This window comes from Myzus persicae, unplaced genomic scaffold (assembly GCF_001856785.1).
Source record: "Myzus persicae strain clone G006 unplaced genomic scaffold, MPER_G0061.0, whole genome shotgun sequence".
Lineage (NCBI taxonomy): Eukaryota > Metazoa > Arthropoda > Insecta > Hemiptera > Aphididae > Myzus > Myzus persicae.
In genome coordinates this window covers 892459-909462 of record NW_019102520.1, presented here as the reverse complement: position 1 = coordinate 909462, position 17004 = coordinate 892459, and the positions used below count along the sequence as shown (strand labels likewise).

The 17004-nt window shown below is 27.8% G+C and overlaps 2 protein-coding genes across 2 annotated transcripts; both read left to right on the top strand.

Annotated features, from left to right (window-relative positions):
• Positions 1–231: 231 nt before the first annotated feature.
• Positions 232–9501, top strand: LOC111032359 (Fanconi anemia group D2 protein). The gene is made up of 24 exons (XM_022312652.1): positions 232–571; positions 660–817; positions 878–1011; positions 1077–1289; positions 1365–1557; positions 1631–1824; positions 1952–2105; positions 2193–2290; positions 2375–2543; positions 2615–2787; positions 2874–3019; positions 3085–3191; positions 3265–3338; positions 4372–4756; positions 4814–4956; positions 5015–5267; positions 6957–7202; positions 7266–7425; positions 7992–8207; positions 8267–8492; positions 8552–8741; positions 8807–8956; positions 9032–9199; positions 9278–9501. The coding sequence occupies exons 1-24, from the start codon at positions 232–234 to the stop codon at positions 9422–9424; spliced, it is 4437 nt and encodes a 1478-aa protein (XP_022168344.1). The 3' UTR covers positions 9425–9501.
• A 3025-nt stretch (positions 9502–12526) lies between these two features.
• On the top strand, positions 12527–16737 carry LOC111032363 (vesicle-fusing ATPase 1-like). Its single transcript, XM_022312655.1, has 12 exons — positions 12527–12742; positions 12827–12915; positions 12979–13206; positions 13279–13430; positions 13769–13901; positions 13972–14114; positions 14182–14381; positions 14440–14664; positions 14735–14845; positions 14935–15414; positions 15905–16248; positions 16317–16737. Exons 1-12 carry the CDS (start codon positions 12737–12739, stop codon positions 16450–16452), a joined length of 2247 nt encoding a protein of 748 aa, XP_022168347.1. The 5' UTR covers positions 12527–12736; the 3' UTR covers positions 16453–16737.
• Positions 16738–17004: the final 267 nt, after the last annotated feature.

The following is a 17004-nucleotide window of genomic DNA, read 5'->3' as shown; positions in this document are numbered from 1 at the left end:
GCCGTGACATCAATATAGATTTATTTTGTTCGAATTGCATCAAAATACTGCATAGTGGTCACTACGACTTACTGGTCAGTAAATACTCGGCAAAAGGACGTTTAATACTGTCTTTATTTTAGCATTTTGATACTCTGTGTCTGTGTTATACTTTTATTGTTGTATTTGATTTTTTTTTTACCAACATTTGTTACTACAGTAATCTAAACCTAGTTATTTTACTAAATAATAATGTATAAAAGAAAGTTTCCTAAATCTGTGGCCGAAAACGGTACGTCACAGTTGCACAAAAAGTCTACAAATTCTTCTTTGAATGGTAGCACACCAAGTACATCTCTTACATGCACTACCACTAGTTTGGACCACGAATCGCCGGAATCGCCATCAATGCTGGACGAATTTGATCATTTTCCTGTTGTTAATAATATTATATCTACGGATGATAATAGTGTTGACAATACAACAGATTGTTCACAACCTTTGTTTAATGACAGCAATGATGCTTATTCTTATTTAAAAGAAACACTGTTGAGTTGTGGTTTACATTTAAAATGTGATCAAAATATATTGTGTAAGTAAAAAACAAACCATATTCTTATAATACATTGCAATTTAATATTAAACATATTGTATCAAAAGTATTATTAATTTCTTTGCAGCCGTTAAAGAGTACAAATTCCTGCAAAATATTAATTCCAAATTATCTAATGATTCTGAAGAAATTGGTGAAATGGATGTTGCAAATAAATTTTTTAAAGAGTTTGAAGCATATCACAATGATAAAATGAATCTTAAAGTAGCTCTTTCGCCATATAGAGTAAGCTTTAGAATACTTTTTTGAAATTATTAATTCATACGATATGTATTTTATACGTAGACTAGTCCAGAAAATAAATTTCAACAACAAAGAGATACTCTAGCTCGTCTTTTACTCCAAGTACCTCAACTTCAATCGAATATGATTGATTTTTTGTTCGATAAAATGGCTGAAATAAATTTAGAAGACACAACGTAAATTATTTTATCTTTAATTAATTATCAATTACTAATAGTTTCATTTATATTTTGAATTTTAGGGATAATTCAGTTTTACCGGTACAAAAATGGGTACGGTTATTGATTAGACCATTTAAGTATCTATACACTGTCTTAGATTTGAGAAAAACTTGCAATAAGCTATTTGACAGTCTGTATGTCATGTCTGATATTGACATAAAAAGGGAACTTATTTTATCAATTCCAGATATAGTACTTGATAGTGAGGATCATGATGCTCTTGAAGAGTTATGGTAAAAATATACATCATTAGTTTTAATAATATTCAAATTTAAAAGTAATTTAAATGTTTTATTTCTTTGTTTTAGTAAGCTTCTTAGAAATGACAAAGAATTAATGGCCACTATTTTGGAAACTATTAATCAATTGAACATCAGCAAAGATGAACTATCATTAATTCAAATGGATATGATACCTGTTATTCATCATACTCCACCAGATATACTGCCAGCTTTAGTTAGATTTTTAATTAAAGTATATGATCGTGCTGTAGCTGAAAGAGTAAGTATTCAATTTATAAGTGGAACTATTAAATGTAACTAACTCAATTTAACTTTTACTATTTAAATGGTAGATTGTGAATGGTTTGAGGTCAGAACTTGCGTTTTCAACACCTGACAGCATTTCGCAAATTTCAACAACTGACAATTTGTTAAGCATACAACTAATAATTTTTAATTGTATTCATGATAGGTTTTTGTCATGCAAATTATTATTGGAGGTTTGGATGAAGACAATAAGTCAAATACAATCCCATGTGGAACACATGTAAATTAATTAATATGAAATATATTTAATCTAAAATATTAGCCTTAAAATCAACATAATTTCAAACGACATTTAATAATATTTTTAAAATTGTATTTATCATATGGTTAACTTATTTATATTTTAGACCATTAGATGTTGTTATTATGTTTTTGGCATATTCTGCATCTTTTAATGTTCATTCAATGAAAAGTACTGTTTTGTCAATTTTTAAAGAACGTTTAAAAAATGGATTTATTCGTTCAGAAATTATGGTGAAGACTTTCCAAACATTTACTCCGGTTGGTAATTTATGAAAGAATTATAAAAATTTAAGATGGTGGGAAATTTAAATGTATTGATTTTCATATTTTGTATTATATTTGAAGGTATTCAAACAATATTTTGAAATATTTATTGATTTATTTTCCAATCTTCTTAAAGCTACTGACTATGTTTCAATTGAAGTTGTATCGAGCATGATAGTGTAAGTATTCAAATGTACTTAAGAAAAAGTAAATACATTTACAGATTTATTAATCTTCAGTTAATTAACTATTTACATTTTCAGTAACTGTTTCAATAATATTGATCAATGTTGGTGTAAATGGATTGTAGATGAACTTCTTGTTCTGTTGGGTACAGGGAACAAGTTGACTATCGAAAATGTATTAAATATACTAACGGAATTAACTGAAAAGAGGATTGACAAAGTTCAACCTTTAGCTACTCGTCTGATGGTAAATATAATTTAATACTAGTCAAAATAGCTTTAATGTAATTACTAATAAGTATTTTTTCCTCTGTACAGTATGTTCTCATGAATAAAGTTCATGATTTTTCCTCTAAAGACATAGCTCAAGTCTTAGACATGTTGTGTAAAATTGCCTATTCTGAAGGCCCTGATGGAATTAATAACTGTTCAGTATTCCAAGATGAGATAAATATATTTGTACAAAAGGAACTTTGTTCCCTTAACATTGTGTAAATATATTTTTTTTTCCTATCTTTCTTTCTTTCCTTTTTTTAATATAGATGAAAGTTATTTTCGTTTTAATTTGACACTTCAGATCTCAAAGAGTTGGAATCATTGGTGCAGTAATGTTGATAAAACACATAGTTCTATTGTCTTCTGATGAAGAAAGTATCTCGATTGACAAGTCTAACGATGATATTTTACTTACTAAAAAAGCAAAAGAAGCTTATTCCCTTATAGGTAATTTATTATAAATAAGGTAAAAATTTAATTTTGAAATTTCAATAACATTTTTTTCTTTATAGAATTATTAGTAACCAGAACCCAAGCAGATACCGACTCACAAATTTTGTTTTTTGATCAATTTTCACTTATGCTGTTTCGTGGACTTCCCCTTGATAAAACTTTCATGGTAATTAATTTTAGTTTGCAATTTTAAATACACTCTAAAAAATTTTGTTTTAAAATGTTGACTGTTTCTTTAGTATGCTGTATCTTCAGTTATGAAAAAGAATTTTCAATATAGTTTTTTAATTGCCGCTAATGAATTTAATAATGAGTAAGTATTAATTCTGACAACATATGCATAAATATAACATAGTTTTAAATGTAGACATTTATTTTATATTATAAAACTATTATTGTGTATATTATACAGCATGTTTCATGAGTCCCATGTGTGTGGAAAATCAATATATTTAGTTGCTATTAATTGGATAGCAAAAAAATTTAATAAATTACATTTTATTTTATGTTTTCGAAAATTCAAAAATAATTTATACAATTAATCTTTTTAATTTTCAATATAGATTTTTTCTTGATCATATTTTTAGAAAAATAGTATGATATAGTTAATCTTGATATGAGTAGTTTGTACTTATTTTGTTTTACATTTAAAAAATGATTTATATGTTCTCAGTACATGATTACATTGACATGGTAAAATTTTACTTCCAAAATAATGAAAGTTGCAGACAATCTACAAAGCCATAGAATTGAGTTTCCAGATCTCCAAAAACCATCATACAAATGCTAACATCAAAATTATATTATCTTCAAGTTATAATGTTGCAAAGCTCCACCAATAATTTGATATTTACAGATTCTCAAAAAAATCTTCCTTCCGATCAAGATCATGCGAATTATTTTTTACTAACATTATTCTTACAAATTCAATAACTTAATTTTCTTTGACTTGGCTGGTTTTCACTCAGTATATAAATACTCTTTAAATATACATACATATACAAATGTATATATTGTTTCAAAAGAAATGATCAAGAAAATATTGAATATTTAATAACTTGAATTTTCAAGAAATTAAAACTTATGCCACTAATTAAAATTTTCATACTTATTACTTTGAAAAACTGCATTTAAATAAATTGATTTTCAACAGAAATACTAAAAATGATATAAGACTTGTAGACTAGTACACACTGTATACATATAAAAAGCAAATCTTTAATTTAGATTATATAGATTTAAATTGTATATTTGTTATTTATAAATGTATTTTAAATAGTAGTTATTTCACTCTTGATTATAAATAAAATTATTGTGCTGAGCTAATATTACATTTAATTTATTAGGAACTGTTTAGTAGATTGTTCTTTAACATTTTGTCTTGATAAAGAACTTGATGAGATTATTGCTGTCAATTTATGTCCTAAAGTCATTGGTGAAATGAAGAAAAATGATAATGCAATAGTTATGGGTTTACAAAGCTGTCATTCAAATGCTTTGACATCAATGTTTCGATTAGTCAGGGGTTTAGAACGTGAAGATTTAACAGAAATTGACGCATTGCTAGGATGTCCACTTGTAATGCCTACTAGTAAAACAATTGATGAATTTGAAATGTTATCTCCAGAGCAACAAAGCGTTGTAATTCATACACTTTTTGATGCTGTTAATTGGTTTCATGAAGTCATTAATTGTTTTTCTTATTTGATTAAACAAAAAAATGGAGACAAAGTAAATTATTCTAAATATACACTTGATCATGAAGATTAATTATAATTTTTTTTCAAGGTACTTATTAGATTAAGAACTATAATATATTTGATTAAAACTATAAAAAAATGTTTATCAGTAATGTATGAACCAGAATACATTCCACCATTGTGTTACTATGGATTGAATGTAGAAAAGCCAAACTTTAATAAGAATAAAAAGTAATGTAAACAAATATATGAAAGTTATTAATAACTAAAAAAATAATTATTTGTTTAGAAAGCAATTAAAATCAAAGAAAAAAAATACTAATGGAAAAGGAAAGAAAACAGTAAAAGAAAAAAAAAATGTTTCTCTCGAATCAACCAATGCGTCAAATTTTAATGTCACAAATTTAGTGGAAGATGAAAATGATGATGTTTTGGAAAATGAAGTGGATCTTAGTATTTATCATAATTATTTTCGTGAGCTTGATATCGATACTTGGCTTATTCTGACACAAAAGTTTGTTGTCAATCCTGATCCTGAACAGGTTTGTTAAAAGAAAAAATTTAGTGTATGCCAGTACAAAAAAACAGTGCTGTTCTTGTATGCGGACTTAATGCATGTGGTCTAACATCATAAACGTAGACTGCATACTAGAGCAGAAACATGATGGTTGTCCGTTTACTAGAGTAGCACCAAAAAAACTATTAAATTACTTTGTAGGCAACATGGGTTGGATATTTACCTTTTTTTTACTGGGATATATTTATTAGGGCCACATATACCTAGCTCCTATATATTGTATATAAAAAAAATTTGACTTCTTTTGAGTTTTATCATTGGCACATTTACTTAACAAATCTGGATCCATTCTTTTTCTTTTTGAAACCCCACTTTTGAAATTTTGTTTAGACATAATTAATAATTATCATATATATTATTTAATAAATTAAGACACAATTAGCAAAAAGCCACTATCACAATGGCCAATAGGAAAAGTAAAATAAAAATAATAATACCTGATAAAATTTTAAATAATACCATATAGCGTAGAGTAAGAATAAGTAAATGATAATATTGTACTTGTGTACTTTGTACTTTATACTGTTTATTAATGTCGATGTAAGAGACAATGATGTATTAGAAATTCACCTTAATACGCATAGAACAAATCAAATTTACAAGTATTACGATACAAAGATATGTATATAAACATCGAAGATAGTAGATAAGTCATACTTAACTCTCGCTAATCGAAAAATTAATTATTATTTTGGTTTTTTATTTTTATTTTTTGAACATCGATTATATTTACATTTTATACATTATTTAGTTTTAGCACAATAGTACATACAACAGAATACATATGTGTTTAAATGGGTATCGAGAGGCTATTCTGAGACCCATAGGCTCTAATGTAGTGTACAAATATTACAAATACGCATTAATACTGTACAGCCTCCAGGGCGCAAGCCAGTATTATAAAAATTTACTTTTATATTATTATTTTTTTTATTTTTTTTTTACTTTTTGGGATTGGGGCTTCTGAGTATAATATTGATGGGGGCCTACCGGGATAATCCCGATTTCCCGATGGGCCTATCCGCCCATAGTAGGTAAAATGTATTTAATAAACAAAAAATAAGTATACTACATAATTACATAGGTATTACGTTAGTATACTTTATTCAAAATGAGATCTGTACCTAGCATTTTCTGAGCTACTAATGTATGCTCGGGGCCATGTGCTTTGTTCAGCCAATCTAATTGACGTTATCTAACTGTCACCACCTGATACAAATTGGATTTTGAATAGAATGTAATAAATATATAATATGATTCCTAAGTCAGCTTTTTGAATCATTAGCTTTAATCCATAATATTCTATTTATTTTGACAATTAATAACTGTTCCATGATAACAATATCGCAATATGATTAATATATTAACAGTGTTTCATATATGATATAAATATAGTATATTTATGTAATACTATTATATTTATAATCGCTTCAATTAGATGCGTGAAATTATAAACTAATGAATGATTATAAAATTTAATTGTAACCGAGATTGTAGGTGTGTTAATGTGCTTATGGATAAGAACTTATTAGAGATTTTGCACATTTTTTTTAAATCTTGACAAAATAGGTTTTTCTAACCTTAAGAACTTTATTTTTTTACTTATCTTGCTTTTTATTTAGGATTATAATACTTTTGCATGATTTATTTTTAGAATGAAGAGTTTACACCTGAATTAGGTCCTTCGGAATTACGTTATTTAATGGAAGATGTGTTACTAAAGTTAGAGCATGTTGTTTTTAAAAACAAAAAGATTAGTCCACTGGTTAAAATTAAATCCAAAGATACTATCGGATTTAGTAGTGTTTCTTTAGTACCTACTAAAACAATACTCAGAAATTTTATTAAACTTCTCCCATACTTGTTTACTGATTTAGAAATTCTTTCAGAATTCTTCAAGGTAAGTTCTTAAGTTAAATATGATATAAAAATTATTAGTTTAAAAAAAAAAAATTTTTTTCAGAATTTATTGATGTTAAATGACAATATACTAGATGCCCCTGGAATGTTTATGCCAGAGTCTTATGAGATGAAACATTGTGTTGGATTAATTCTGAAATCTCTAGTGATATTATTTCAATGGAATGATTTTGAATCTTCCAATTCAGATGACCTTTTTAAAAGTAAGATGATTTTCTATTAATATTGAAAGACCCTTTTGATAAATAAGACAAAATATAAACCAGAATACTAAAACACTGAAATACATTTAGAAGTGCATGTGCATATATAGTAAAAATAATGTCATTAAATATTTAATAACATTATTGTAATTTATGATTTTTGAGATCTATGTTTTATTTTAGTATAATTACACTACTGTACATATTGCACACAGTTTCAAATGAGATTTACCTCATATTTCATGCTATGTATTAAAAGAATACAAAAACACAAAACAACATTTCATTTTCTTATACTGTTCTAAAACTTTACAATTATAGCTATAAATCTAGAACAAATGGGTCTTAATCATGTGTCTTTAATGTTTACATTTTACATAATGTACATATTCATTACTAGAAATAAATTGTGATTTGGCCCCTGTATTTTAAAATGAGCTTATCTTATTTCTAAATTATTTAATGATATGTCATTTTAAACTCTCAAGTCACTATATTTAATAAGAAATAAACTACTGCTTCAGTTCCCTATTTGTCTATATAATTATATTTCAAAATTATTTTAGATGCTTTGAAGAAAATAACAAACAGAACCGATCTGAGTAGCCAGAGTACACAATTTAAACGTCCATTATGCAAAAAGGGATTAATCTCAGATAAAATTAAGTATCTAAAAGAGTTCCAAGGTGTCATACTTCATTTAGATGCTGCTGTTAGCTTAGTCAACATTATACAAATTTTGAAAAATTTTACTGATGAACCAGAGAACGATATTATATTAAGTAATTCATTATATTAGACTTTCTTTTATTTGTATTTATTGTTATACTTATTTTTTTAGGAGATACTTGTTGGAATTTTTTAACTCGTCAATGGTATACAATGAATGGGTTAGAAGAAACCGGTTCAATATATAATGATCAAATTAAATTTTTACTTGAGATCTATTTGCAATGCCACACTGATAAACTAAAAAAGTTGGTAGAAATAGTTGATTGGTTAGAAGAAGAAGTTTTAGCTATGGAAACAAAGACTGATAAACTAAAAACCTTGCCAACAATTAAAAAGTAAGTTGATGTAATTAAAAACCTATGCATTATTCTTAATTACTTTTATTTGTATTTAGAGTAAATTTCAAGATTTTAATCAAAGTAATACTCAACTCTTTGTTGGAATCTGTTAAAAATGACTTGAAAACTGCTGAAAGTGAGCTAGATCGCTTGATTGTTTGGCAGTCAGCAATATATGTGATGGAAAAAATTGTACAAACAATAAAAAAACAGGATTCGAGAGATAACCTTCTAATATTTGTCAAAGTAATAATACACATAATGACTAATAACATTTTTTTTACACTAATTAATTATTGTTTAAAATGCAGGGTTCTATACTATTGTTAAAACTGTTCTTAGCTGAAGGAATGACTGTATGTCAAAATTTATTTAAAGTCCGTACGAAAGAAGTGTCAAAGGTTTTAAAAAATCTTCAAGTTATCACACGATACATACAAAATATTTGCAATTATACAAAAGTTAGATTTTACGTTAAACAAAATATTGAGTTTATTGATACAGACATAATTTTATTATAATGTTATTGATTTCAGGTGGTTAAAGATAATGCACTGAGTAATTGCTTACCAAACATAAGAGGTATTTTAGAAGCTCTAATATTAAAAGTGAAAAATGTTATCGTCATGAATGGTTGTACTGATGCTTTGTTTATGGGCATTATGAAAAACATGGACATTAAAGGAGATGAAATAATGTCACAGGTATACACTTATTGTCAACTTTGTTTATACCATTTTAATAAGTATATTCATGATAATTATTTTTTTACATACTTTTAGAATGATAGCTCAAATGATAGTGATGATGATGATGATGATGATGATGAAGACAAAACTGAATCAAATGACTTAATTCAACTACTGGGTGATGATAAGTCTTCGAATGATGACAATGAAGATTCTGATAATAATTCATCAATATTATAATTTATTTATAGTTTTTAATATTTTAGTTATGTTAAGATTTTTTATATATTATGTATGGTTGTAAAATTTAAATTTCTTAAAATAAAAGGATTGCATAGTTTCTAAAAAAATATTTGATAAATTGTCTTCTCCCTTTCATTCACTCTTCACACCCAATTAAATGTTTGATCAATACTTAAGTAAAATAACTGTATTCTGGCCTCTGGGTATCAGTATTTATTTTAAAAATGTCCTGTGAAAAATCTCAAAAAACCTAGTAAGTAATTAGAATAATGTTTATATATTTATTCTGTTTATTGTTAATGGTATTTTTTCTCATAATTTAGTGACATTATATGTAAAGAACGCTTAAAATCATCCAAACTTAAATATCTAGATCTAATTTTTAAAGAAATTGATGATTTGGTTTTAAATCAAAACTCTGCCATTGAAGGGGTAAGATTCCAAAGGTTTTTTGATGACCGATTTCCATATGACAAATTTAATCGCAACTCATTGCCTGACAAACAATGTGCACGATTAAGAAACATGTTTTATGACCGAAAACCTTTTGCATAACAACAATCAAACAGAAACTGAATAGTAGATACTAGATGATTATTATCAATTAGTTTCAGGTAAAAGTAAGTATCAAACGTCTAATAAAAAAATTAAAAACCATTACACATAATACTTACATGGCTACATCACAAGGGCCCCCCCCCCCAAGTGAGGATCAGTGGGTGCCAATACCAAATGCACCCAGTAAGGCTTAAAATACATTGTTCTATATTTTAGAATAACCCAAAATGTTTAAAATTTGAAATACAAAGTAAAACTCTAATTTTCTAGTAATATCTCAAATTCATTATCTTACTGGTAAGTAGGTACCTAACTATTTCTGAATATTTAGTGTTAAGAAGCGTTTTTTATCAAAGCGTTTTTATTATTTGGATAACATAAATGGAATAAAAGTTACCATTTTAACAACATAAGGTTTTTTGTATTTCTTTATATAATTATTTATAAATGTCGGTTAGTGCTATTAAAGAACACTCACATAAAGTTCTTCCCCATGAGTTGCGGATTTTCGGTAGTTCTTCTATTAATACAGGGGGAGTATAGACTATAGTTGTCCTATAGACTATAGGGTAATATTACTCTATGAGTTGTCCCGCGCAAAACAGTTTTTGGTATGTTGGAGCGTCCAACATTTTTTGGCATAAATGAGGATAAAGGATAAACCATTGCATAGGATTCTGACAGGAGACAATGTGTTCTTTAAATAATAATTGTATAAATAATCAAATCATTAAATTATTAAAAAGAAAATTAATAAAAAGCGAAATATCTAAGGGCTTTAAAGTATAAATAGCGCAATATTCTGGGGTAAACTTTGATTTTCTTGTTAAAAGTAGAAAAATCTATTTTGAATCTTCTAATAAAATGTTTAATGTTGGCTATAGAAATTGAAAAGAGAAACTTTTATAAAATTCTAACAGAATGCAAAAATAAATAATAAATGTATAAATAATCATATTAATAAAAATTGATACAAATCGAAAATATCGTGTCGCTATAAATAGCATAGCTTTCTGGTAAACTTTTTTTGATCAAGGTATAGAAAAACTTGTCGGGAAACTTCTGTTAAAACGTTTAGTTAGCTATGAAAAGAAAAACTTTTATGAATTTCTCACTAAAAAAATTACATATAAATAGCACAAAAAGAGTCAAATAGTTTGAAAATTGTACAATGTATGGAAAATTATGATATAAATATATTGGTGAAAATGTCCAAGTTTCTACTGTTACAACAAGTTTTTGAATTACAACTAAATATCGATTAATGGGAAATCAAATTCAAATTCGTTAATTTACCTTCAAATATCAAGCAACTTAAAAATGTTGGTTGAACCACCCCCGAAAATTAATATTTGTGTAATTTATTTATATCAATCATCGATAACTACAATAACTGGTCAGTGACACTTTGTTTATGAACTCCCCCCCCCCCGAAATTTTTTTTGTGTACGTGCCTGTATATATACTACATTTATACAAAAATTACAAAACTTTAAAAATAATAATATAATTAGTTAATAACAGGTGGTAGTGCCTAATGCCAATAATATTTGTTCGTTGATCAAGTTTAATCCAAGAGGAATACCTGCACGGCTGTCGACTACGCATCAATGAACCTATGTATATGTTTTTTTTTTAAATTCTTTTTTTAAATCTTAGCAACATCAGCTACTTGGCCATTAGTTGTAATTATTATTATTTATGAGCATTATCTGTTATTTATATCTATATTATGTACTATTAACTATGTATTATTGTATTATGGTTTTTTGAATTTAAATTTTGCCGTAACGAAATATTTTAAAAATATAAAATAGTACAAAATAGTATGGCACTCGCGTGGTCTTTCTTTCTGGGCTTTTTTCCGCCTACTTAAATGAACATAATTTATATCTGATTACGATAAAAAGTTATTTTAGAATTCGTCATTATTGATCTGATTATTTTTTTTTCTAGTCGGTAAATATGGTAGTTGGAGTCAACAGTTTTATATGCCTCCCCCTCCCACCTCAATCATATATTTCTGATGCCAGCTTTGGCAGTGACTATTGGTATGTTTGTAGGGGAGTTCCTAATTTTCTTGTTGTGCGCTTTGAGGGGGATTAGCCCCCCAAAAACACATCATTGTGAGATAAAAACGTTTATTGCTCTGCTCAGAATCTAAAATGAGCGTGGGTACTAAACAGTAGAATACATTTTCAATTTTGTTCCTCGCATGTTTCATCTGCTCAACTCATATTCTGGGGGTGCCCTTGTGTTTACATATTTATTGCTCAGTGCTCGTAGCCTGTAGGTAGGTATCTAACACCACAGAACAATAAAGCTTTATGCTATAATACTGTACCTAACGTGTGAGTGTGTGACACCCAAGCACAGTACGACATGATATAATAAAACTATAAAATACTGTTCCAGACTCCACCACAGTGTCCTTAGTCGGCCTAGTCAGTAGTTCAATACCTATACATATATTATACAAACGCCTTCCAAAACTGTGTCACGAAGCATGCGCATTTACCCTTCCATTATTGATTTTTAAACGTTCATTGATAACAACGTTGATACTTGATAGTAAAGTGCTGGTGTTTAATATTTATGGCAATTGACGTTTGACGATATACGCGGATTTCAGTGTTCACTGTATTAAATATTTTATATTCGTGTGCTGCTGACAGGAAATATTCGGTTGTGGCGTCCTCCTAATGTAATTGTTTTTGTTGAATTGTTTACTTACTCACTCGCCGCAGGAAAATGGTGGTAAGTCATGGGTTTTGAGTAACAATTACTAACTGCATACATACAGGCCCACAAAACATTAATCGTTTTGTCTTTCTTTTATAGGTATTCAAGGCAGTCAAATGTATGGCAGACGAGTGGGCCCTTACAAATTGTGCGGTGGTTAATGATGAAGACTTTCGTAACGATACAAAGTATGTAAAAGATATTTTTGTTTAAATTATTCTTCAAGAATACTAAAATTAAAATACATTTAGGTACATAGAGGTTCAACATCAGACCAAACCTGATCTTAAGTTTTGGTTCACAACATTGTTTGTGAAAGATCCACCACCGCGAGGATGCATAGCTTTTTCTGTGAATCAAAGAGAATGGGCCCAATTGTCTATCAATCAACCAATCAGTATAACATCTTATCCAGGCAATACAGTAATTGATTTTTTGTGTTCAGTTGAAGCTGAAATTGACTTTTTTCAAAAAAATAAGTAAGTATATTATTTTGTATTAATAATAAACAAAAAAAAATTGCTCATGATATACAACAAATATTTTCATAGGACAAAAAGTGCTAATGAACAATTTGATACTGACATGATGGCTAAAGAGTTTTTAGCAAAATTCACAAATCACGTTCTATCTGTCAGTCAAACGTTATTATTTCAGTTGCCAGACAAGCCATTAATGACAATTAAGATCAAAAGCATTGAAGGTAAATGTTTTGTATTTATAATTTATAAAATTGGAGATTGAAGTTGGACAATATGTACAATGCAATATTTTATAAGAATGCACGAGATTCTCTTATCTTTGTCATCTTAAATGCTAGTTAATTAACTTTAAAGAACAGTGACACACACAAATGTTCAATTTAGATTTACTATTATTATTTGCTAACTTTTAAAATTAAAAGAAAATATAAAAGTTACCATTTTATAGTTTTAAAATAATATTTATTAAATTCAAAACAATCTCAACAATGTTAATATATTTCAATTGACACAGAAAAATAATTTAAAGTTATAAAAAGCATGCAATACACATTTTTAGGTGTAAATTCTCAAGAAATTAATTCTGGAGCAAAACCCAGGTCAATTCAATATGGAAAATGTTTGAGTAATACTGCTGTACGGTTTGTAGTTGGCTCTAATACTTCGTTGATGTTGGTAGGGAAGTCAAAATGGTAAATTGGTTTTTCTTAGTTATAATTAATTGTCTTACTTCCTGAATGTAATGTGGTTAAATATTTTTAGCCAACAAGCACGTGTATCAATTATAAATCCAGATTTTGACTTCAACAAAATGGGAATTGGTGGTTTGGATACAGAGTTTAATGCTATTTTTAGAAGGGCATTTGCATCTCGAGTATTTCCACAAGAAATTATTGAACAACTTGGTAAAATCAATTTAAATTGAAAATATCTCCTTTTTGAATAAGCTAAGTGTATTTTTCATTAACTTAGGGTGCAAACACGTCAAAGGTATTTTGCTATTTGGTCCACCTGGAACTGGTAAAACATTAATGGCTAGACAAATTGGACAAATGTTGAATGCACGTGAACCTAAAATTGTTAATGGCCCTCAAATTTTGGACAAATATGTTGGTGAATCTGAAGCAAATATAAGAAGATTATTCGCAGATGCTGAAGAAGAAGAAAAAAAAGTATGTCAGATTATTAAAATAATTAAAGTTAGTTCTGATTTTTGTTATTTTATTCTAGTCTGGTTCAGCTAGTGGCTTGCATATAATCATCTTTGATGAAATTGATGCTATTTGTAAAGCAAGAGGTTCTGTTGGAGGAAATACAGGAGTGCACGACACTGTGGTTAATCAGTTGTTAGCTAAAATTGATGGAGTTGAGCAACTAAATAACATCTTAGTTATTGGTATGACTAATAGAAGAGACATGATTGACGAAGCGTTACTAAGACCTGGCCGACTTGAAGTAAGATATTTCATATAAATTTTGCCTGAAATAATTTCATGACTTAATTATAATAATTACTTGAATGTAGGTACAAATGGAAATAAGTTTACCTGATGAACACGGACGTCATCAAATCTTGAATATCCACACAACACGTATGAAAGAATTCAAAAAAATTGCTGATGATGTAGACATGAAGGTAAATTATCTAAATATTATATACTATTATTGCTATTTAGTTCTAGGTCTATCAAATCTACATGTATTTTATGTGTTTTAAATATTTAGGAACTTTCAGTACGAACTAAAAACTTCAGTGGTGCTGAGTTAGAAGGTTTAGTTCGTGCTGCGCAATCAACAGCTATGAATCGTTTGATAAAAGCCAACAATAAGGTAGAAGTTGACCCTGATGCATCTGAAAAACTTCAAGTGTGCAAGGATGACTTTTTACATGCCTTGGAATATGATATAAAACCTGCATTTGGTGCTAGTGCTGAGGCTTTAGAACACTTCTTAGCACGTGGTATTATAACATGGGGTTCATCTGTCAGTGGAATTTTAGAAGATGGAACATTGCTTACACAGCAAGCTCGTGTGGCAGATACATTTGGGCTGGTCTCAGTACTCATTGAAGGACCTCCAAATTCAGGAAAAACTGCTCTAGCTGCAAAGTTAGCAAAAGATTCAGATTTTCCTTTTGTTAAAGTGTGTTCACCAGAAGACATGGTTGGATTCACTGAAACAGCCAAATGCTTACAAATCAGAAAAGTATATACCCAAAAAATATGTTTATTAAATAGAATAACTGAAAACACTTAAATTCAATTCAAATCTAAAACTTGTCTAAATTTGATTTGTTAGATTTAAGAAAGAGCATACAAATTGACATAATTGTCTTAAGCGTGAGAAGTAAAAAAAAAGGCTAGGTCATAATATATCATTCACATTAATACTTAAGAGGACACTACTCCTGCATGTAGTGTCTATGTCTGACACACAATTAATATTAGAGCAAATTTATAAGTATTTAAATACTTATAAGTACTTATGATTCATTTAAAAATGAAAATATGAAAAAAAAAACTCAAAGCATACGATTACTATCTTAAAATTTATAAACTACTTAATGTACATTCTTATATCTCTTTCCATACATAATAAACAAAATTTAGATAAGTTCAAAACTTAAGGAAATATTGAGTGATTAAAGATAATTATGCATATTATTATTAACTAGAACAAAATTTTTTTTTTCCAGATCTTTGATGATGCTTACAGATCTCAACTTAGTTGTATTTTAGTTGATAATATTGAACGTTTATTAGACTATGGTTCTATAGGTCCTAGATATTCTAATCTAACACTACAAGCCTTATTGGTTCTGTTAAAAAAACAACCTCCTAAAGGTAAAAAACTATTAGTTTTGTGTACCAGCAGCCGTAAACAAGTACTGGAAGAAATGGAAATGTTGTCTGCATTTACTGCCGTACTTCATGTCCCTAATCTCAGTCAACCCGAAGAACTTATTACGGTTCTAGAACAATTTGATTTGTTTTCAAAACAAGACATCCACAAGATCTACAACCAAATATCTGGCCACAAGTGAGTTTATAAACCTTATAAACTTATTAATAACTTATTAAACAAATGGTACTATTTTGTGGTTTTAGTGTTTTTATTGGTATAAAAAAGTTACTTGCTTTGATTGATATGGCCCGTCAAACCGATCCAAAAGTACGAGTTATCAAGTTCTTAACTAAAATGGAAGAAGAAGGTTGTCTAGATTTGGGTACTATGATACATTAAATACTGTTCCCATTTATTGTTTTTATTTAAAAATTAGTCAACTATTCAGTATAACATTAAAAATAATAATTATGTTAAAGGTTAAAGGTTGACAGATATAGGCTTTACTATCGTTAAAAATCAAGTATTATTCCAATTTTGATATTTTTCTCCGCTACCGTTAGTATTAAGATATTGTTCAATCTAATCTATATATTACAATGTTTTAAATATTCGTCCATTTAATTGTTATATGTATTATAATATATTAAATTATATCATTAATTTTTGGTTTTAAATGCATTGGCTACATATTTTTATTTTCTAAAACATAATGTTTGAACATTGTTATTACTTTATATTTATGACTCCTATTTATATATTATGTATAATAGAAAAATTAAGTAGTTTGGTAATTGTTTCATACAATACTGAAACTATAATACTTTATGACAGTAAATATTGTCTCTTATTACTTATGAGTTATGATACTGAACCACTAATTTATTTACCCTATTATAATAATTTATAATAAAGTTAGGTTTGTTATTTGGAGACAAAAAAAAAATAATA